Below are 24456 nucleotides of genomic sequence, written 5' to 3'. Positions count from 1 at the left end.
TAATATTTACGCTGTATGTTCTTTTTGTCAAAGAAAACCCAGTTTTTTTATGGAAAAAAAACAAAATATGCAATATTTTCCCCCAATAACATTTTAAAGAGGGATATTTGAGATTATATAATAATCGGAGCTCATAGCATAACTCATAACTACATTGATTTATTATTATTTTTTGAGCAATGACACTTAAAAAAAAAAATCCCACTAAAATTATTGGGGATCCAAAAGTGTCCTGCTCAGTAAAGTATTAAAAAATAAATCATACATTTTTTTTTTTAACTTTTACCACAATAGTCTCAAGCTCAACTTCAGATCCATCCGTCAATTATAACTTTTAATGTTGTTTATGTTTTTTGTTTGTTCGTTTTAGGCCCTTGTTTAAAAAAAAAAAACAGCTTAGTTTTTTAATATGGCAAACACAAAATATGCAACATTTTCCCCCAAAAAATGTCTCAAAGTGGAATATTTAATGTGACGTCATTGGAGCCTTGAATAGGTCAATAATTCATAATGACATTGATTTTGATTCATTATTATTTTTTAAAGAAAGAAACAGCCTGCATGGCAGCTTTGTGTTATTAGAGTAAACATTGCAACATTTTATTGATACATTTCACCTGTTTGCTCTTTTATACCACTTTTTATGTTTTTCTTTTTTTTTTTTTATCGTATTTTTAGAATGTGCAACGGGGCCGTTAAAATGTTACCCGCGGGCCGCAAATGGCCCCCGGGCCGCACTTTGGACACCCCTGCTCTAACCACTAGGCCACTGGAGCAAATTCTAATTCTGCAAGCATGTGATTAATCGCGATTAATCCAAAATGTGATGAATCTCACGACAAAAATCATCATTTGACAGCACTAATTGAAATGTAAGACTTAGGGCAGGGGTCACCAACCTTTTTGAAACCAAGAGCTACTTCTTGGGTAGTGATTAATGCGAAGGGCTACCAGTTTGATACACACTTAAATAAATTGCCAGAAATAGCCTATTTGCTCAATTTACCTTTAACTCTATGTTATTATTAATAATTAATGATATTTACACTTAATTGAACGGTTTAAAAGTGGAGAAAACACCAAAAAAATGACAATTAAATTTTGAAACATAGTTTATTTTCAATTTCGACTCTTTAAAATTCAAAATTCAACCGAAAAAAAGAAGAGAAAAACTAACTAATTCGAATCTTTTTGAAAAAATTAAAAAAATAATTTATGGAACATCATTAGTAATTTTTCCTTCCATCCATCCATCCATCCATCTTCAACCGCTTATCCGGAATCGGGTCGCGGGGACAGCAGCTCCAGCAAAGACCCCCAGACTTCCCTCTCCAGAGCAACATTTGCGACTTCCTCCTGGGGAATTCCGAAGCGTTCCCAGGCCAGAGAGGAGATGTAATCCCCCCATCTGGTCCTTGGTCTGCCGCGGGGCCTCCTCCCAGTGGGACGTGCAACGAGGACCTCCCTAGGGAGACGCTCGTGAGGCATCCGCACGAGATGCCCGAACCACCTAAGCTGGCTCCTTTCCAAGCGAAGGAGCAACGGCTCTACTCCGAGTCTCTCTCGGGTGACTGCACTTCTCACCCTATCTCTAAGGGAGATGCCAGCCACCCTTCTGAGGAAACTCATTTCGGCCGCTTGTAGCCGCGATCTTATTCTTTCGGTCATTACCCACACTTCATGACCATAGGTGAGAGTAGGAATGTAGATAGCTCGGTAGACCGAGAGCTTTGCCTTCTGGCTCAGCTCCCGTTTCGTCACAACAGTGCGGCAGAGAGACTGCAATACTGCCCCAGCTGCTCCGATTCTCCGGCTGATTTCCTTCTCCATCTTTCCCTCACTCGTGAACAAGACCCCGAGATACTTAAACTCCTCCACCTGGGACAGAGTCCTGTCCCCTACCCGGACTGTACAAACCATCGGTTTCCTGCTGAGAACCATGGCCTCAGATTTGGAGATGCTGATCCTCATTCCAGCCGCTGAACACTCGGCTGCGAACCGATCCAGTGAGAGCTGAAGGTCACGAACCGAAGGTGCCATCAGGACCACATCATCTGCAAACAGCAGTGATGCAACCTTTAGCCCCCCGAGACGTATACCCTCTCCGCCATGGCCACGACTCCGCCTAGAAATCCTGTCCATGAAAATCACAAACAGGATAGGTGACAGAGCGCAGCCCTGGCGGAGACCAACCCCCACTGGAAACGGATCCGACTTACATCCAAGCACCCGGACACAACTCTCGCTTTGGTTGTACAGAGATTGGATGGCCCTCAGCAGGGTTCCCCTCACTCCGTACTCCCTCAGCACCTCCCACAAGATCTCCCGAGGGACGCGGTCATACGCCTTCTCCAAATCCACAAAACACATGTAGACTGGATAGGCATACTCCCAGGCCCTCTCCAGGATTCCCGCAAGCGTAAAGAGTTGGTCAGTTGTTCCACGACCAGGACGGAATCCACATTGCTCCTCTTGAATCTGAGGTTCGACTATCGGCCGGACCCTCCTTTCCAGTACCTTGGCGTAAACTTTCCCAGGGAGGCTGAGTAGTGTGATACCCCTGTAATTAGCACACACCCTCTGGTCCCCCTTTTTGAAAAGGGGAACCACCACCCCAGTCTGCCACTCCCTCGGCACTGTCCCAGACTTCCATGCAATGTTGAAAAGGCGTATCAACCAAGACAGCCCATCAACACCCAGAGCCTTCAGCATTTCTGGACGGATCTCGTCAACCCCCGGAGCTTTGCCACCGTGGAGTTGTCTAACTACCTCAGTGACTTCACTCCGAGAGATCGACGTCGATCCCCCATCATCCTCAGGCCCTGCTCCTATCAGGGAGGGTGTGTCTGATGTAGTTGGGTTCAGGAGTTCCTCAAAGTGCTCTTTCCAACGCCCCACGACTTCCTCACTTGAAGTCAGCAAAGTCCCATCCTTGCCGTACACAGCTTGGATGGTTCCCTGCTTCCCCCTCCTGAGGTGTCGTATGGTCTTCCAGAACAGCTTTGGTGCCGCCCGATAGTCCTTCTCCATGGATTCCCCGAACTGCTCCCACACCCTCTGCTTAGCCTCGTCCACAGCCACGGCCGCTGCCCTTCGGGCCCGTCGGTACCTTGCAACTGCCTCCGGAGTCCCCTGGGATAACATACCCCGGTAGGACTCCTTCTTCAGTCGGACGGCTTCCCTGACCACCACTGTCCACCAGGGTGTTCGAGGGTTACCGCCCCTTGAGGCACCTAAGACCTTCTGGCCACAGCTCGCATCTGCAGCTTTAGCAATAGAGGCTTTGAACATTGCCCATTCCTGTTCAATGTCCCCAACCTCCACAGGGATGGCAGAGAAGTCCCGCCGGAGGTGGGAGTTGAAGTCCTTCCGGACAGAGGACTCCTCCAAACGTTCCCAGTTCACCCGCACTACACGCTTGGGTTTGCCAGGTCTGTCCAGAGGTTTCCCCCGCCATCTAACCCAACTCACCACCAGATGGTGATCAGTTGACAGTTCAGCCCCTCTCTTCACCCGAGTGTCCAAAACATACGGCCTCAGATCAGCTGATACGATTACAAAATCGATCATTGATCTTTGGCCTAGGGTGCTCTGGTACCAGGTACACCTATGAGCATCCTTATGCTTGAACATGGTGTTTGTTATCGCAAGTCCGTGACTAGCACAGAAGTCCAGTAACAATCCACCACTCAGGTTCAGATCAGGGAGACCGTTCCTCCCAATCACACCAGTCCAAGTATCACTGTCATTGCCCACGTGCGCGTTGAAGTCCCCCAGCAAGACTATGGAATCCCCTACCGGCGCCCCATACAGGACCCCATGCAAGGTATCCAAGAAGGCTGAATACTCTGAACTCCTGTTTGGTGCGTATGCACAAACAACAGTCAGAGTTTTCCCCCCTCCAACCCTAAGGCGAAGGGAGGCGACCCTCTTGTCCACTGGGGTGAACTCCAACGTACAGGCATTCAGCCGGGGACTCGTGAGTATCCCCACACCCGCCTGTGCCCTCACACCCTGAGCAACTCCAGAAGTGAACAAGGTCCATCCCTTGTCCAGGAGTGTGGTTTCAGAGCCCTTGCTATGCGTAGAGGTAAGCCCCACCAGATCCAACCGGTAGCGCTCCACCTCTCGCACCAGCTCAGGCTCCTTCCCCACCAGCGTAGAGACGTTCCACGTCCCGAAAGTCAGCCTCTGCTGCCTCGAATTGGTCCGTCCGGAGCCTCCACTTTCACCGCCATCCACTTGGCAGCGCACCCGACCCCACTGGTTCCGACCGCGGGTGGTGGGCCCACGTGGCAGAGAAGATGGTGTGTCCACGTAGCTTCTTCGGGCTGTGCCCGGCCGGGCTCCGTGGCAAGCCCGGCCACCAGGCGCTCGCTGACGAGCCCTACCTCCGGGCCTAGCTCCGGAGGAGGGCCCCGGGCTTCCTCCGGGCCGGGTAACGCATCCTCTTTTAGTATAGTTCATGGGGGGTCATGGGGGTAATTTTTCCTGATTAAGATTAATTTTAGAATTTTGATGACATGTTTTAAATAGGTTAAAATCCAATCTGCACTTTGTTAGAATATATAACAAATTGGACCAAGCTATATTTCTAACAAAGACAAATCATTATTTCTTCTAGATTTTCCAGAACAAAATTTTTAACAGAAATTCAAAAGACTTTGAAATAAGATTTAAATTTGATTCTACAGATTTTCTAGATTTGCCGGAATAATTTTTTTGAATTTTAATCATAATAAGTTTGAAGAAATATTTCACAAATATTCTTCGTCAAAAAAACAGAAGCTAAAATGAAGAATTCAATTAAAATGTATTTATTATTCTTTACAATAAAAAATTTTTTTTTACTTGAACATTGATTTAAATTGTCAGGAAAGAAGAGGAAGGAATTTAAAAGGTAAAAAGGTATATGTGTTTAAAAATCCTAAAATCATTTTTAAGGTTGTATTTTGTCTCTAAAATTGTCTTTCTGAAAGTTATAAGAAGCAAAGTAAAAAAAATTATGAATTTATTTAATCAAGTGAAGACCAAGTCTTTAAAATATTTTCTTGGATTTTCAAATTTTATTTGAGTTTTGTCTCTCTTAGAATTAAAAATGTCGGGCAAAGCGAGGCTAGCTTTCTTGTAAATAAATGCAATTTAAAAAATAGAGGCAGCTCACTGGTAAGTGCTGCTATTTGAGCTATTTTTAGAACAGGCCAGCGGGCTACTCATCTGGTCCTTACGGGCTACCTGGTGCCCGCGGGCACAGCGTTGGTGACCCCTGGACTAGACGTATGCTGGTCCGGCACTGATGTGGCTTGTGCAGCCCTTTGAGACATTTGGGATTAAGGGCTATATAAGTAAACTTTGATTGATTGAATGAGGTGACCCTCAGGGACCCCAACACCCAAAAACTGCTGACACTGCAATACCACTGTGTCGCTTTTTGGTTGGGTATGAAATGTTTTCTTTCATCTTATTTCTGTAGCCACTCACTATTTGGCAAACACACCTACTGCTGGGCTGGATGAAAAGACGTCCACGCTATCGGTATGATGGTGCCTGATGTTCTATTGTTGCCTTTAATCTGCGTGCCTGTCTCTTTCTTTCTTACCCTGACTAATCACACTGTCTCTGCTCCACATTGGACACACACACTCTTGTATTTGTTACCTTCTGGAGACCTGAGAAAAATGCCTCCCTCTTTAGGACCACCCTTTCTAGATATATAAAGATGTGTATTTACAACATTAATAATATATACATACTATGTGAATATTATAAAGCTTGTTGTGAAAAATTTCACAAGAAAAAGGTCGCAATTTCACAAGAAAAACTTTGAATTTTGGCAGTGTTATAATAAAAGTCATCATTTTACTCAACGCTAGTCAAAATTTTTACAAGAAAAACTGAACATTTTGGCAATTTTACAAGAAGGGTCGTAATTTTACTCGACAAAAGCCACAATTTTATAAGAAAACTTAAAAATTGGGGCAATATTATAATAATAATCAGAATTTTACTTGTCAAAATTATGACAAAAGTCGCCATCTTACTCAAAAAATGTCACTATTTTACAACAACAACAACAAAAAATAGGCAATATTGTGATAAAAGTCAGAATCTTATATGACAAATTTCACCATTTTGCATTAAAAAGTAATAATTTTACATTAAAAAAGTCATAATTTTACGAGAAAATACTGCAGTGTTACAGAAACAGAAATATGAGAAATTGTTCCCAATTTTATAAGAAAAAAGTCGACACATTGTGAGAAATAGACTGCTTTTAGTTCTAATTTATTTTGTTTGTAATTGGTTTTTATTACAGTATGTCTCCATATACATATATATCATTTATTTGTGGCGGCCCGCCACGAAAGAATTACGTCCGCCACAAATTAAAAAAAATAAATAATAAATAAAATAAATAAATATATATATATATATATATATATATATATATATATATATATATATATATATTTTTTTTTTTTGTCCTGTCCAGCTTCTCAGGCAAATCATATAGTTGATGTAGATGCCCATATAAGCTGTTCAGATTTACTTTACAAAAGAGAAGTGTAGGATACTTCTCTTGTTGCCTTGTTTGTATTTGACCACTACCGTTTTCTGTTTATTTGTTACTGACTGTGGCAGGACACCTCTGCCTCTGTTTCACTTTATGTTGCTGGTAAATAATATGGTTGTAGTAGTAGGCTAAAGTTACATTATTTAGTATGCACTAATTAAAGGGGCAGAGCTTTAAGAGATATTTTAGCTTTTATATTTTATAAGATACATTTTTTGTAAGAACCACAATTAATAAATATATTTCAGTGAATAACTTATTGTTCAAATCTGTATATAAATATGTACATAAAGTGTTGTAATTATATTGTAAAATGGATGGATGGATGTTTAAAACAAAACTGTTCTTATTAATTAGTAAGTATACATTTTTTAAGCCTTTTTAGAGAAAATCTTATCATTGTAGTAAATTATGCAAATTACTCGATGATGCCATGGTGACCACGCCCATAGCCACGCCCCCACCGCCACAGGTATCTTGGCAGTTTATGGGAAACACTGTATATATATTTTTTTTTAATTAATTTTGGCCAAAGGGGGCGCATTTCAATTTTGTACACACACTTGTTATTTCATATGTTGACCAGAGGGGGAGCACTTTGAAAAACAACACACAGTCAATGTGAAAAATCCCTCCTTTTTTTTGTAATTGGTTTTTAATCTTCATTATTTACTTCAAGTTATTACAGTATGTCTCTTTATACACACATATATATACATATATATATATATATATATATATATATATATATATATATATATATATATATATATATATATATATATATATATATATATATATATATATATATATATATATATATATATATATATATATATATATATATATATATATATATATATAATTAATGTTGGCCAAAGAGGGCACATTTCAATTTCTTACACACACTTGTTATTTCATATGTTGGCCAGAGGGGGAGCACTTCAAATTTTTACACTCTTGTTATTTCATATGTTGACCAGAGGGGGAGCACTTTTAAAAGCGACACACAGTCAATTTGAAAAATCCCTCCTTTTTGGGACCACCCTCATTTTGACAGATTTCACCACCAGGGGGTGCAAATGAGTTTTCTATTTTTTGTTTTTTTGTAACGTGCTTAAGGCCGATGACAAAGGAGTCAGGGACCACAGATGGCCCCTGTGCCGTACTTTGGACAACCCATCTGTAGAAGCTAACTGTTAATGGCCACTATAGTCTTAGTAGCGTAGTGTATTTGTTCATCCTATGCTCACAAATGGGTTGTCTTATGTCAATAGGGAAGTCCTTCTTTAGCTGCCATCTTGTTTTATCATATATTGCTGCCTTTGCACCTGTCAATGTTGACTTTTGTATGCGCATTAAATCAACAAAATAATCCTGACTTTGGAGCAATGTTCACGGATTCGAGTGTTTGGCTCTCTATTAGATGCAATGTTATTGGGACCATGATTTATGTCATCACTTGTTCACACCTCCTCATATGGAAGATAATTTTCCTTCTTGGTGTTTCAAAAAGGGTAGAAACACAAGAACACACACACGCACACACCCTTTGCCCCTCACCCCCAGTGTTGTCAAATGATCATTGAGGATGAAGCAAGTGGCTGACACGGTCGCCACAGCAACGCTGCTCGGGGCCAGAAGGGGGGCTGGGGCATCTTCCAGTGCGTGTGGCTGATGGGAGAACACACACACACACACACACACACACACACACACACACACACACACACACACACACACAGGGGGGCGGTATAGCTCGGTTGATAGAGTGGCCGTGCCAGCAACTTGGGGGTTCCAGGTTCGATCCCCGCTTCCGCCATCCTAGTCACTGCCGTGGTGTCCTTGGGCAAGACACTTTACCCACCTGCTCCCAGTGTGCCACCCACACTGCTTTAAATGTCACTTAGATATTGGCTTTCACTATGTAAAAGCGCTTTGAGTCACTAGAGAAAAGCGCTATATAAATATAATTCACTTCACTTCACTTCACTTCACACACCCGCGAGAAGGTGCTAGCCATGACACACACACACACACACACACACACACACACACACACACACACACACATACATACACGCACGCACACACACACGCAGCTTGTTGTGAAAAATGAGTTGAAATTTCACGAGAAAAAGATGACAGTTTCACAAGAAAAACTTAGAATTTTGGCAGTATTAAAATAAAAGTCGTCATTTTACTCAACGCAAGTCAAAATGTTACAAGAAAAACGGAACATTTGTGCAATGTTATGATAAAAGTTGGACTTTTACTCAATAACAGTCGCAATTTTACAAGAAAAGCTTAAAATGTTGGCAATTTTACGAAAAGAGTCGTAATTTTACCCGACAAAAGTCACAATTTTATAAGAAAACTTTCAAATTCTGGCAATGTTATAATAATAATCGGAATTTCATTAGGCAAAATCATGACAAAAGTCATAATGTTGCTCAAAAAATTTCACAATTTTACAATAACAACAAAAAAATTGGCAATATTGTGATAAAAGTCAGAATTTCATATGACACATTTCACCATTTTGCATTAAAAAGTCATACTTTTACATGAAAAAGTCATAATTTTTACGAGAAAATATTGCAATATTACAGAAACACTTTGGAGCAATGTTCACGGACTCTAGTATTTGGCCCTCTATTAGATGCAATGGTTTTCTGTATTGGGACCAGGATTTCGGTCCTAACTTGTTCACCGGCCCTAATATGGAAGCTACTTTTCCTTGTTGATGTCTCAAGAAGGGCAGCAATACAAGAACACACACACACACACACACACACACACACACAGAACACACACACACACATAAAAAATACGGTGTTGTAATATAAAGACACAATAGGTGATGGCAGGAAGCTGAAAAAAAGGATGATGAAAGCAAGAGTGTGTGTGAAGGTGGGGAGAGGGACAGTGGGGTTTCTCACACACACACACACACACACACACACACACACACACACACACACACACACACGACACAAATATGCAAACAATGACAAAGCTCGACATAATCACGGCGATTCAATCATTTATGACAGCAGATGTTTAATTCAAAAAGCAGCATGAAAGATTCAGAGTGCATTATTTCATCTGACACACACACACACACACACACACACACACACACACACACACACACACACACACACACACACACACACACACACACACACACGCACACAAACACACACACAGACACACACACAGACACACACACTTGTATTTGTAACCTTCTTGAGACCTCCAAAAAATGCCTACCTCTGGTATTATAACAAAAGTCATAATTTTACTCAACGCAAGTCAAAATTTTACAAGAAAAACTGGACATTTGTGCAATGTTAAGATAAAAGTTGGAATTTTACTCAATAAGAGTTGCAATTTCACAAGAAAAGCTCAACATTTTGGCAATTTTATGAAAAGAGTCGAAATTTTACTCGACAAAAGTCACAATTTTATAAGAAAACTTTTAAAATGTTGGCAATATTATAATAATAATCTGAATTTTACTTCGCAAAATTATAAGAAAAGTCTTAATTTTACTCAAAAAATGTCACTGTTTTACAAGAATAACAAAAAAAATGGCAATATTGTGATAAATGTCAGAATTGTATATGACAAATGTCACCATTTCGCATTAAAAAGTAATCATTTTACATATAAAAGCAATAATTTTACGAGAAAATATTGCAATATTTCAAAAACAAAGAATATGAGAAATTGTTCCCAATTCTATAAGAAAAAAGTCGACGCATTGTGAGAAATTGTTATTATTATTATTATTATTTTGTAATTGGTTTTTAATCATTATTTACTGCATTTCAATTTCTTACACACACTTATTACACATGTTGGCCAGAGGGGGAGCACGTAAAATTTTTACACACACTTGTATATATTTTTTTGTGACCACCCTAATTTTGATAGATTTCACCACCAGGGGTGCAAAGGAGACATCCTTGATTAGATGCAATGGTTTTCCGTATATGGACCATGATTTATGTCCTAACTTGTTCACCGGTCATCATATGGAAGGTACTTTTCCTTGTTGATGTCTCAAGAAGGGTAAAAATACAAGAACACACACACACACACACACACATACATGTCTTGCCTACTTTGTGTGGACCCACGTTTTGTTAGTAGGTTGTGAGGGCCCCCCTTTCCACTATAGCTAGAATGATGAAAAATATATATCTAGCACTAGATGGGAGTAGAGAGTTGCAACCTCACTTCAGAATGCAAAACACACAAAGTAAAAAAAAATATTTTACTTCTGTAGTTGTGAGGACCGACCACTGTTGCTAGGTAGATTTGACCGTACACACACATAGTAATAAGTCCTGCGAGTTGGCCATTTTTAAGGACAGCAAAGTACTCAATGACACACACACACACACACACACACACACTTCAATCCTCTCGCTCACATCTCACCTGCACGGTGCAACAGCAGGGGGGTTTAATCACTGCACACAGTGACCTACAAAGGTCAGAGGTCGGTCGGAGGCGACGAGGAGGAACACACGTCACCCGCCCTTTGATGTTACACTCCCCGCTCTACACGCTTCCTTCACGCCTTGGTTTTTTTTTCCACGCTCACACTCTTTTTAACAGCTGCTCCGTCACCCTGCCATCAGGCACCTTTCTCAGGTAGCACCACACCTGTCTGTGCCCACACCTGTTTCTGCCCACGCTGCAACACGCACAAGGTCTCACTTTGGATCTCCTTTTAAGATTTCTAATCACGCTAAAATACAATTTTGCTACTCTTTAAAACCACACTAGTGTTGTCCCCTGTGGAGGTCTTGCTCCTCCGGGTTCTATGGACCACCAGTGACGGACATGACAACCGTGTTCATCTTTGCGAACAATAATTTATTTTGCAATACGTTGTGCTTTTCTACGGAGCCCCTAATGGGACATGGGGGGGAAAATTTTTTTTAATTTTATTTAATTGTTGTTGTTTTTTTAGACATGAATCACGAGATAGTTTCTCGTGCGCACGAGAAACTTTTTATAAAGTTATAAAAAAAAAAAAAATTAAAAAAAAAAAAAATTTTTTTTTTTTTTTTTAGACATGTATCTTGTGCGCACGAGATAGTTTCTCGTGTGCACGAGATAGTTTCTCGTGTGCACGAGATTCATGTCTAAAAAAAACCAAGATACATGTCTAAAAAAATAAATTAAATAAAATAAAAAATTATAAAAAATTGTTTTCCCCCCATGTCCCTTTGGGGCCCCGTAGAAAAGCACAACCTATTGCCAAATAAATTATTGTTCGCAAAGATGAACACGGTTGTCATGTCCGTCACTGGTGCGCACGAGATATATGTCTAAAAAAAATAAATAAATATAATTTTAAAAACTTTTTTTTTTATAACTTTATAAAAAGTTTGTTTTAGACATAGATACATGTCTAAAAAAAATAAATAAATAAATAAATATAATTAAAAAAACATTTTTTTTTATATCTTTATAAAAAGTTTGTCTACACGAGATACATGTCTAAAAAAAAATAAAAAAAAATTCTTAAAAACATTTTTTTCCCCATGTCCCTTTAGGGGCTCCGTAGAAAAGCACAACTTATTGCAAAATAAATTATTGTTCGCAAAGATGAACACGGTTGTCATGTCCGTCACTGGTGCGCACGAGATATATGTCTAAAAAATAAGTAAATAAATAAATATAATTTAAAAAATTTTTTTTTTTTATAACTTTATAAAAAGTTTGTTGTGCGCACGAGAAAGTTTCTCGTGCGCACGACATAGATACATGTCTAAAATAAATAAATAAATAAATAAATAAATATAATTAAAAAAAAAATTTTTTTTATATCTTTATAAAAAGTTTGTCTACACGAGATACATGTCTAAAAAAAAAAAAAAAAAAAAATTCTTAAAAACATTTTTTTCCCCATGTCCCTTTAGGGGCTCCGTAGAAAAGCACAACTTATTGCAAAATAAATTATTGTTCGCAAAGATGAACACGGTTGTCATGTCCGTCACTGGTGCGCACGAGATACATGTCTAAAAAATAAATAAATAAATAAATATAATTTAAAAAAAAATTTTTTTTTATAACTTTATAAAAAGTTTGTTGTGCGCACGAGAAACTTTCTCGTGCGCACGACATAGATACATGTGTAAAAAAAATAAATAAATATAATTTTAAAAAACAAACATTTTTATAACTTTATAAAAAGTTTGTCTACACGAGGGTCACCTCATTCTTAAAAACATTTTTTTCCCCATGTCCCTTTAGGGGCTCCGTAGAAAAGCACAACTTATTGCAAAATAAATTATTGTTCGCTAAGATGAACACGGTTGTCATGTCCGTCACTTGTGCGCACGAGAAACTTTCTCTTGCGCACGAGATACATGTCTAAAAAAAAAAAAAGAAAAAAAAAAAATTATAATTGTTTTTTTTTTAATGTTTTATAACTTTAGAAAAAGTTTGTCGTGCGCACGAGATACGTGTCCAAAAAAATAAAAAAATAAAAATTCTTAAAAACATTTTTTCCCCCATGTCCCTTTAGGGGCTCCGTAGAAAAGCACAACTTATTGCAAAATAAATTATTGTTCGCAAAGATGAACACGGTTGTCATGTCCGTCACTGGTGAAATACATGTCTAAAAAAAAAAAAAAAAAAAAAAAAAAAAAAATTATAATTTTTTTTATTTTAATTGTTTTTATAACTTTATAAAAAGTTTGTCGTGCACGAGATACATGTCTAAGAAAAATAAATAAATAAATAAAAATAAAAATAAATGTTTCCCCCCCATTTCCCTTTAGGGGCTCCGTACTTTTCAGCCATGTTAAAGTTTCTCTCGCTTGTTCTCCACCATCAACAACCTCCTCTCCTTCCCGACTGCTGCCTCTAACAGAGCGACAGGTGATCAGACAAACACTCACAGCTGTGTCACTAATTTCGAAGCCGATCCTGACACACCCCGCTTCGCTGCAGGTCCGCTGGCCACGCCCCCCCACATCCCCATACCAATGTTTTGGTACCGGTACCAAAAATGTATTTCCATACTTTTCTAAATAAAGGGGACCACAAAAACTGTCATTATTGTCTTTATTTGAACAGAAAACGTAGTGTACATGAAACATATGTTTATTATTGTAATTTAGTCCTTAAATAAAATAGACAACTTGTCTTTTAGTAGTAAGTAAACAAACAGAGACTCCTAATTAGTCTATGCAGTAACATATTGTGTCATTTATACACCTATTATTTTGTACACATTATGAGGGACAAACTGTACAAATGGATTATTAATCCACTTGTTCATTTACTGTTAATATCTGCTTATTTTCCGTTTTAACATGTTCTATCTACACTTCTGTTAAAATGTAATAATCACTTATTCTTCTCTTCTTTCATACTTCATCTATTTATTAAATTACTTCTTCTTCTCCAGATGCTCTACCTTCCACATTTTTCACCCGATTCAAAGCGTTCCAACTTCAAACTGTCCAGCCTATTCGGGAATCGCAGGCTTTCTCTTGAAAAATGACAAAAATTCCCAGATTTCCCAGAATTCCAGGTTTTGCGGGACATTTTTCCCATTCAAAATGAATTGGCCATTTTTCAAACTTCCACCGTTTCCACATTTCTCAACCTATTCAAACCATTCCACCTTCAACACATTCCACTCATCCTGGAAATTCAAACTGTCCTGTTTTCAAGTTTGAAAAAACTCCAGGATTTTCCAGAATTCCTGGTTTTCAAAAGCCCTATTTCCACCCTTTTTTCTGGCGACTACTCATTCCACATTTTTTTACGCACTTCAACCGAATCACCGTCAAAACATTCCTCTTAATCAGGAAAAAAAACAAAGTTGTTTTTTGAACTGGAAAAATTCCCAGTTTTCCCGAAATTCCAGGAATTCTGTAATACCATTTCTCAATTCAACATGTTACTACTTCAACATTTCTCGACCGATTTGAAAAATTTCAACACCAACTATTTCAACTCATTCAGACCATTCAAGTTTTTTACCATTTTCCAAAAAATTCCCGCTTTTGCTAAAATTCCCAATTTTGGGGGGAAATTCCCATTGAAATGAATGGGACATTTTTCAAAGTTCCACAACTCCCACATTTTTCATCTGATTCAAACTGTTCCAACTTCAAAATATTCAACCTGTTTGGGAATTGTGTGCTCTACTTCAACAATTCTAAAAAAAAATCCAGGATTTTAACTTCAGTAATGAGGCATTTCCTTCAGGAATTGCCTCATAATATTATTAATATTATTAATTAATAATTAATATCTGCTTATTTTCTCATTTAACATGTTCTTTCTACACTTCTGTTAAAATTTAATAATCACTTATTCTTCTCTTCTTTGATACTTTACATTAGTTTGGGATGATACCACAAATTTAGGTATCGATCCGATACCAAGTAGTTACAGGATCATACATTGGTCATATTCAAAGTCCTCATGTGTCCAGGGACGTATTTACTGACTTTATAAACACAATAAGATTTTTTTAATAGCGAAAGAAGATGTTGTGATGATAAAAAATATTGATGTAATCATAGTAGTATCGACTCGATACGCTCCTGTACTTGGTATCATTACAGTGGATGTCAGGTGTAAATCCACCCATGGCGTTTGTTTACATTGTGATGCCAGTGAACTATTGTATCCTCCTACGGTGTGTAGTGAAGCATGTTTTGCTATTCCTTTTCCTCCAGACCCATTGTAAAGTGAAGTGTGTTACCCCTGACGAAAACATCGACTCTGAAGGGAACGTCTGCTCTGTGCTCCTCTACGACAGTCTGCACCGGAGCAGAACAGCAGGACAGGTGTAACAACTACATTATTACCTATCACTCTTTACAACTCCTTGTGCAGATCTAAATGTTCACTATTTCAATGTTTACCTCAGTTTACCACAGCGGCATTCAGATGAAAGAACGGTACCGGTACTTTTCAAAGGCAGTATAGTCCCGATTTCATTCAATTAGTATGGCGGTACTTTACTAGGTGTACCGTACAACCCTACACCACACTGATTGAAAGTAGTGAAGGCATACATTAGAACAGTAGCGCTATGTTCACGCGGGTAAAAGATCCTCTAAAGAAGAGGAACGCTCTTGTGTTGTTCAATAACTCGCTCAAGAAACCCTGGTCAAATATCCTCTATTGCAGTGATGTCAAACTCAACACAAAGGCCTGGAAATAATAAGCGTCAATAAAGTGCTCTATCTTTTCTTACTAAATGTACTTGTTCTTTCCATTTTAACATAAAAAAATGCAGGTACCTCATGACATTGCATACCTTTTCAACTTTAATATTATCCAATATAGCAAAAAATACATATATTATCATACTTTCCAAACATTTAATTTTGTTAAAATACTTAAATTTCTGCTTGACTTGTGGTTTTTCAGCAAGTTACCCATCACATTGTACACTGTAAAAATGACAATATATTTTACAGTAAAATGTGCGATGTTTTTTTTACAGCATATTAATATTAAAATGAAATTAATTAATAAAACTACTACTTTTTTTTTACGGGAAATTCTGTCGACTGAGCTGCCAGTGTTATTACTGTATGGTTGTTATTTTTAATAATAATAATAATAATAATAGATTTTATTTGTAAAAAAGCACTTTACATTGAGTAAACAACCTCAAAGTGCTACAGTGTATAAAAAAATAAATAAAAAAAAGATAATAAAAATAAATAAATAAATAAAAAATAAAACAGCCAAATAGCTAAAACTAGTATGCATGTATCTAAAAAAAAAAAAAAGGCTTCTACCTCTAAAGGCTTAGTGGCCACAAGCGTGCACCTTTTAGCTCTTATTTCCAAAATGGTGTACACCAGTGGTCCCCAACCACCGGGCCGCGGCCCGGTACCGGTCCGCACAAGAATTTAAAAAAAATAAAAATTAAAAATTAAAAATTTTTTTATGAAATCAACATAAAAAACACAATATATACATTCTATATAAATATAGATCAATACAGCCTGCAGGGATACCGTCCGTAAGCACACATGATTGTATTTATTTATGTAAAAAAATAAAAATAAAAAATAAAAATATATATATTTTTTTAAATACACCCCCCGCCCCCCACCGGTCCGTGGGACAAATTTTCAAGCGTTGACCGGTCCACAGCTACAAAAAGGTTGGGGACCACTGGTGTACACTACTGAATTGGGGTCTTATGGCCGCTTATGTGGACACTTATACTGCCATCTGGTGGTGTCAGAAGAGTATAACATACAATGGAATTTGGAGGGAAAAAAAGTGTAAAAATAAGAATTAGCATGCCACTAAACATGAAGTACACAAACGTGTACTTATGGACTAAGTACATCATATCAAAAGATGATTCTTAGTTTTTATTCTAATTAGGGTCCTATAAGCCCAAATAGAAAAGAGAAATTAAAAAAAGCATGTAAACAAACAGCTTGGGCTTTAAGAGGTTAATGGTAAAAGAGTATCACAGTTTTTTAACAGTAAAAAAATTGGCAGCCCAGTTGCCAGAATAAAATAAAAAACGATGGTAAAGTTTTTCCATTTCCCATAATATGTTGCAAAAAAACGCTGTACATTTTATAGTAAAATTCTGGTGATTGAGTTGCGAGTTTTTTACTTAAATTAAACTTTAACTTTACTTTGACATGCGCAGAACCTAAGTTGAACAGAAAGGTGTTATTATTTGTGCTATGGCGCCATCTTTTGGACGAGTTTGCTCACTGCAGGTGCTGAAAAAAGCAGGAGACCTCCACTGTTAAAAAAACGTAAATTTGTGAATTTCTGCTCCGACGTTATCACGTATTACATTTTTTTCTTCTGTTCACTACTTTTGTTTTACCTCTCTTTCTGAAACAGAGCTGTTATGTGCTGTTTTGAAGGACCAGCTGCAAAAAACACTAGTCAAAGTTTTTCTATTTGACAGGAGTGCTGTGTTGTTTTTAAGGACCGAGAACCAACTAATCAAAGATCCTCTAAATGACTGGGCCATTAATTTGTGTGCAATGCTTGATGTTTATGTTCTGTCATTTCTACACGTGTAAACATCTGTAGTTTATTGTGTGAATGCATGAACACTAAACCTTTGATTTAATTCATGTTAACTACACAACAGGCATTATTTATGTGGAATATACAATTGACGTAATACTTTTGCAATGTTTATTTTACGTTTATATTTTCAGTCTTGCAAACCTGAATGAAGGAAGGAGTGTAAAGAAATAAAACGGAGGAAGGAAAAATAATTAAGAAGAAGGATATTTACTCATCAACAAAACTTCTGGAGCTTCTGCTTCTTCATGCTGTTAACTATCTGTTTGAATTTGAATCAGAGATCTTGTATTCAACAAGAGTGCACTGTTCTTTTCAACGACCTACTGCAAATAATGCTAGTCAAAGATTGTCTATACGACGACAGGCGTACTCTGCTGCTTTTAAGGACATACTGCAAAAACAAAAAAATTTAAGATTTGCTATACAACAAAATTGGGCTGTTGTTTTTAAGAAATTACTGCAAAAACTTGAATCAAAGATATTGTATTTGACAAGAGTGCATTGTTGTTTTTTTTCAACGACCTACTGCAAATAATGCTCGTCAAAGATTGTCTATACGACGACTGTTTTTAAGGACGTACTGCAAAAATATAAAAAAATTGCTGTACAAGAAAATTGGGCTTTTGTTTTTAAGAAACTACTGCAAAAACTTGAATCAAAGATATTGTATTTGACAAGAGTGCTCTGTTCTTTTTAAGGACCTACTGAAAAAAAATGCAAGTCAGAGATTGTCTACAGAACATGAGGGAAGTGATACAGTTTTTAAAGACCAACTGCACAAAACACTAGTCAAAGATCCTCTATATGGCACATCAAAGATGTACTGCAAAAACAAAAAATGTAAAGATCCTCGAAGTCAAGATGGGTTGCTGTTTTTAACAACCTACTGCAAAAACCCTAGTCAAAGATCCTCCGCATGACAGGAGCGCCCTGCTGTTTTTAAGGACAGACTGCAAAAACCCGAGTCAAAGATATTCTATTTGACAGGAGTGCTCTGCTTTTTAAAGGAACTATGGCAAAAAAAACTAGTCAAAGATCCTCTATATAACAAGGATGCTGTGTATTTCTTTATTAAGGATGTACTGCAAAAACACAAATTCGAAGATTTTTAACAACATACTGCAAAAACGCTAGTCAAAGATCCTCCATATGACAGGAACGCTCTGCTGTTTTTAAGGACCAGGTTGAAACATGTTAGTCAGAGATTGTCTACATGACAGGAGTGATACTGTTTTGAAGGACCGACGGTAGAGATGTTAGTCAAAGATTGTCTACGTGACAGGAGTGATACTGTTTTTAAGGACCAGCTGCCAATAACACTAGTCAAAGTTTTTCTATTTGACAGGAGTGCTGTGTTGTTTTTAAGGATCGAGAACCAACTAATCAAAGATTGTGTGCTGTAGTTCATTTTAAGAACCAACTGCAAAAAGACTCATGTAAAGATCCTCTATATGACAAGAGTACTCTGCTGTTTTTAAGAACCTACTGCAAACAAACTAATCAAATATCCTCTAAATGATTAGGGTTTTCTGTACTTTTTATTAAGAATGAACTGCAAAAAGACTCGTGTAAAGATCCTCTATATGACAGGAGTACTCTGCTGTTTTTAAGAACCGACTGCAAACAAACTAATCAAAGATTCTTTATTTGACATGAGTGTTCTGCAGTTTTTAATAAGAATGAACTGCAAAAAGACTCATGTAAAGATCCTCTATATGACAGGAGTACTCTGCTGTTTTTAAGAACCTGCTGAAAACAAACTAATCAAAGATCCTCTATTTGAGATGACTGTTCTGTAGTTTTTTTAAGAATGAACTGCAAAAACCTTATGTAAAGATCCTCTATATGACAAGAGTACTCTGCTGTTTTTAAGAACCGACTGCAAACAAACTAATCAAAGATCCTCTAAATGACTGGGGTGTGCTGTCGTTTATTTTAAGAACAAACTGCAAAAAGACTCATGTAAAGATCCTCTATATGACAAGAGTAGGCTGCACTTTTTAAGAACCTACTGCAAATAATGCTAATCAAAGATCCTCCATTTGACATGAGCGTTCTGCAGTTTTAAGAAAGAACGAACTGCAAAAAGACTCATGTAAAGATCCTTAATATGACAAGAGTACTGTGCTGTTTTTAAGATACTCCTGCAAACAAACTAATCAAAGATTTTTTATTTGACATGAGTGTTCTGTAGGTTTGTCTTTTTAAGACTGAACTGCAAAAACACTAATGTAAAGATCCTCTATATGACAAGAGTACTCTGCTGTTTTTAAGAACCGACTGCAAACAAACTAATCAAAGATCTTCCATTTGACATGAGCGTTCAGCAGTTTTTAGTAAGAACAAACTGCAAAAATACTCATGTAAAGATCTTCTATATGACAAGAGTACTCTGTTGTTTTTAAGAACCGACTGCAAACAAACTAATCAAAGATTCTTTATTTGACAGGAGTGTTCTGTAGGTTGTTTTTTTTTTTAAGACTGAACTGCAAAAACACTAATGTAAAGATCCTCTATATGACGAGAGTACTCTGCTGTTTTTAAGAACCGACTGCAAACAAACTAATCAAAGATTCTTTATTTGACAGGAGTGTTCTGTAGGTTGTTTTTTTTTTAAGACTGAACTGCAAAAACACTAATGTAAAGATCCTCTATATGACGAGAGTACTCTGCTGTTTTTAAGAACCGACTGCAAACAAACTAATCAAAGATTCTTTATTTGACAGGAGTGTTCTGTAGGTTGTTTTTTTTTTAAGACTGAACTGCAAAAACACTAATGTAAAGATCCTCTATATGACGAGAGTACTCTGCTGTTTTTAAGAACCAACTGCAAACAAACTAATCAAAGATCCTCCATTTGGCATGAGTGTTCTGCAGTTTTTAGTAAGAACGAGCTGCAAAAATACTCATGTAAAGATCCTCTATATGACAAGAGTACTCTGTTGTTTTTAAGAACCTACTGCAAACAAACTAATCAAAGATCCTCCATTTGACATGAGTGTTCTGTAGGGTTTTTTTTTAAGACTGAACTGCAAAAACACTCATGTAAAGATCCTCTATATGACAAAAGTACTCTGCTGTTTTTAAGAACTGACTGCAAACAAACTAATCAAAGATTCTTTATTTGACAAGAGTGTTCTGTAGGTTGTTGTTTTTTTAAGAATGAACTGCAAAAATACTCATGTAAAGATCCTCTATATGACAAGAGTAAGCTGCTGTTTTTAAGAACCAAATGCAAATAATGCTAATCAAAGATCCTCTATTTGACATGAGTGTTCTGCAGTTTTTAGTAAGAACGAACTGCAAAAAGACTCATGTAAAGATCCTCTATATGACAAGAGTACTCTGTTGTTTTTAAGAACCGACTGCAAACAAACTAATCAAAGATCCTCTAAATGACTGGGGTGTGCTGTAGTTTCCTTAAAGAACGAACTGCAAAAAGACTCATGTAAAGATCCTCTATATGACAGGAGTACTCTGCTGTTTTTAAGAACCTACGGAAAACAAACTAATCAAAGATTCTCTATTTGACATGACTGTTTTGTAGTTTTTTTAAGAATGAACTGCAAAAACCCTATGTAAAGATCCTCTATATGACAGGAGTACTCTGCTGTTTTTAAGAACGTACTGAAAACAAACTAATCAAAGATTCTCTATTTGACATGACTGTTCTGTAGTTTTTTTAAGAATGAACTGCAAAAACCTTATGTAAAGATCCTCTATATGACAGGAGTACTCTGCTGTTTTTAAGAACCGACTGCAAACAAACTAATCAAAGATCCTTCAATTGACATGAGTGTTCTGCAGTTTCTTTTAAGAACGAACTGCAAAAATACTCATGTAAAGATCCTCTATATGACAAGAGTACTCTGCTGTTTTTAAGAACAGACTGCAAACAAACTAATCAAAGATCCTTCAATTGACATGAGTGTTCTGCAGTTTCTTTTAAGAACAAACTGCAAAAACACTCATGTAAAGATCCTCTATATGACAAAAGTACTCTGCTGTTTTTAAGAACCGACTGCAAACAAACTAATCAAAGATCCTCTAAATGACTGGGGTGTGCTATAGTTCATTTTAAGAATGAACTGCAAAAACTCTCATGTAAAGATCCTCTATACGACAAGAGTACTCTTCTGTTTTTAAGAACCGACTGCAAATAAACTAATCAAAGATCCTCTAAATGACTGGGGTGTGCTGTAGTTTCTTTAAAGAACGAACTGCAAAAAGATCCTCTATATGACAGGAGTAGTCCACTGAAAGACATCAGTCAAAGATCCTCTATATGACAGGAGTAGTCCACTGAATAACATCAGTCAAAGATCCTCTATATGACAGGAGTAGTCTACTGAATAACATCAGTCAAAGATCCTCTATATGACAGGAGTAGTCTACTGAATAACATCAGTCAAAGATCCTCTATATGACAGGAGTAGTCTACTGAATAACATCAGTCAAAGATCCTCTATATGACAGGAGTAGTCCACTGAAAGACATCAGTCAAAGATCCTCTATATGACAGGAGTAGTCCACTGAAAGACATCAGTCAAAGATCCTCTATATGACAGGAGTAGTCCACTGAAAGACATCAGTCAAAGATCCTCTATATGACAGGAGTAGTCCACTGAAAGACATCAGTCAAAGATCATCTATATGACAGGAGTAGTCCACTGAAAGACATCAGTCAAAGATCCTCTATATGACAGGAGTAGTCCACTGAAAAAAATCAGTCAAAGATCCTCTATATGACAGGAGTAGTCCACTGAAAGACATCAGTCAAAGATCCTCTATATGACAGGAGTAGTCCACTGAAAAACATCAGTCAAAGATCCTCTATATGACAGGAGTAGTCCACTGAAAGACATCAGTCAAAGATCCTCTATATGACAGGAGTAGTCCACTGAAAGACATCAGTCAAAGATCCTCTATATGACAGGAGTAGTCCACTGAAAGACATCAGTCAAAGATCCTGTATGACAGGAGTAGTCCACTGAAAGACATCAGTCAAAGATCCTGTACGACAGGAGTAGTCTACTGAATAACATCAGTCAAAGATCCTATATGACAGGAGTAGTCCACTGAAAGACATCAGTCAAAGATCCTCTATATGACAGGAGTAGTCCACTGAAAGACATCAGTCAAAGATCCTGTATGACAGGAGTAGTCCACTGAAAGACATCAGTCAAAGATCCTCTATATGACAGGAGTAGTCCACTGAAAGACATCAGTCAAAGATCCTGTATGACAGGAGTAGTCCACTGAAAGACATCAGTCAAAGATCCTGTACGACAGGAGTAGTCTACTGAATAACATCAGTCAAAGATCCTGTATGACAGGAGTAGTCCACTGAAAGACATCAGTCAAAGATCCTCTATATGACAGGAGTAGTCCACTGAAAGACATCAGTCAAAGATCCTGTATGACAGGAGTAGTCCACTGAAAGACATCAGTCAAAGATCCTGTACGACAGGAGTAGTCTACTGAATAACATCAGTCAAAGATCCTGTATGACAGGAGTGACCTTCTGCCAAAAGTTGAATCAAAGATCCTGAGTGGGAGGAACACTCGCAAGAAGAAAGTAGCGCACTCACCTTGGAGGTAGAAGTGTGGCGTCTTTAGTCCGTACATGTCTGACCTGGAGGAGGAGGTCAAAGGGCGGAGGAGGAGGTCAGAGGTCAGCCTGTGTCTACTGGATCTTGGACTGGACCAAAGAAGTCTTCTTCTTCTTCTCCTCCTTCCTGTCTTTACAATCCCGTCTTCATCCACAGCCTTCTTTAGTCCTCCTCTGCTTGCAGTCCCACCACACACTGATCAGCCCAGCGGGTGCCCGAGACGTGGAGGAGGAAGGGGAGGAGGAGGAGGAGGAGGGGTGGTGGTGGTGGTGGTAAAAAAAAAAGAAAAAGAAAAGAGGAGGAGAATTAGGAGACGGACGGGAGGGAGGGATGATAGTGAGAGGAGGAGGAGGGTGTTGATGCACTTCTCCTTAGCACTCCATTGGACTGCTGCCTGACTGACAGCTGATTCATCACGTGTGTGTGTGTGTGTGTGTGTGTGTGTGTGTGTGTGTGTGTGTGTGTGTGTGTGTGTGTGTGTGTGTGTGTGTGTGTGTGTGTGTGTGTGTTCTTGTATTTCTACCCTTCTTGAGACATGAAGAAGGACAAGTATCTTCCATATGAGGAGGTGTGAACAAGTGATGACATAAATCATGGTCCCCACAAACAAAAACTGTCTCATTTGCACCCCTGCTGGTCAAAATGAGGGTGGTCCCAAAAAGAAGGGATTTTTTTTCAAATTGACTGTGTGTCGCTTTTAAAAGTGCTCCCCCTCTGGTCAACATATGAAATAACAAGTGTGTGTACGAAATTGAAATGCGTCCCCTTTGGCCAAAATTAATTTTTTTTAAAATAATAAATATGTATCACATAAATTTCAAACTTTTATCACAATATTACAAATGTTTTTGTTGTTCTTGTAAAATAGTGAAATGTTTTGAGTAAATTTTTTTTTTTTTTTCTTCATATTTTTCATTTATTTATTTCAGGCAATGACAAAAAAAAAGTACAAAGTTGACAACACATAATAATATAAATTAATATAGTGCAAAAGGTAATGTATAGTATGTAATGCATTGACTGTGTGTCGTTTTTAAAAGTGCTCCCCCTCTGGTCAACATATGAAATAACAAGTGTGTGTACAAAATTGAAATGCGCCCCCTTTGGCCAAAATTTATTTTTTAAAAATAAATAAATATGTATATAGAGACATACTTTAATAAAAACCAATTACAAAGAAACAAAAAAATG

At 37.7% G+C, this 24456-nt stretch overlaps 1 protein-coding gene across 1 annotated transcript in view; it reads right to left on the bottom strand.

The window, feature by feature from the left end:
• Window positions 1–24456, bottom strand: part of LOC133646032 (genetic suppressor element 1-like) — a 163207-nt gene that overhangs the window by 125884 nt on the left and 12867 nt on the right. The window contains exon 2 of the mRNA XM_062040985.1: window positions 23245–23460. Within this exon, the coding sequence (XP_061896969.1) occupies window positions 23245–23460 (216 nt within the window). The remainder of the gene's footprint in view (window positions 1–23244; window positions 23461–24456) is intronic.

This window comes from Entelurus aequoreus, linkage group LG03, assembly GCF_033978785.1.
Source record: "Entelurus aequoreus isolate RoL-2023_Sb linkage group LG03, RoL_Eaeq_v1.1, whole genome shotgun sequence".
NCBI lineage: Eukaryota > Metazoa > Chordata > Actinopteri > Syngnathiformes > Syngnathidae > Entelurus > Entelurus aequoreus.
The sequence above is the reverse complement of the archived record's forward strand: the minus strand, read 5'-3'. Positions and strand labels throughout refer to the sequence as shown.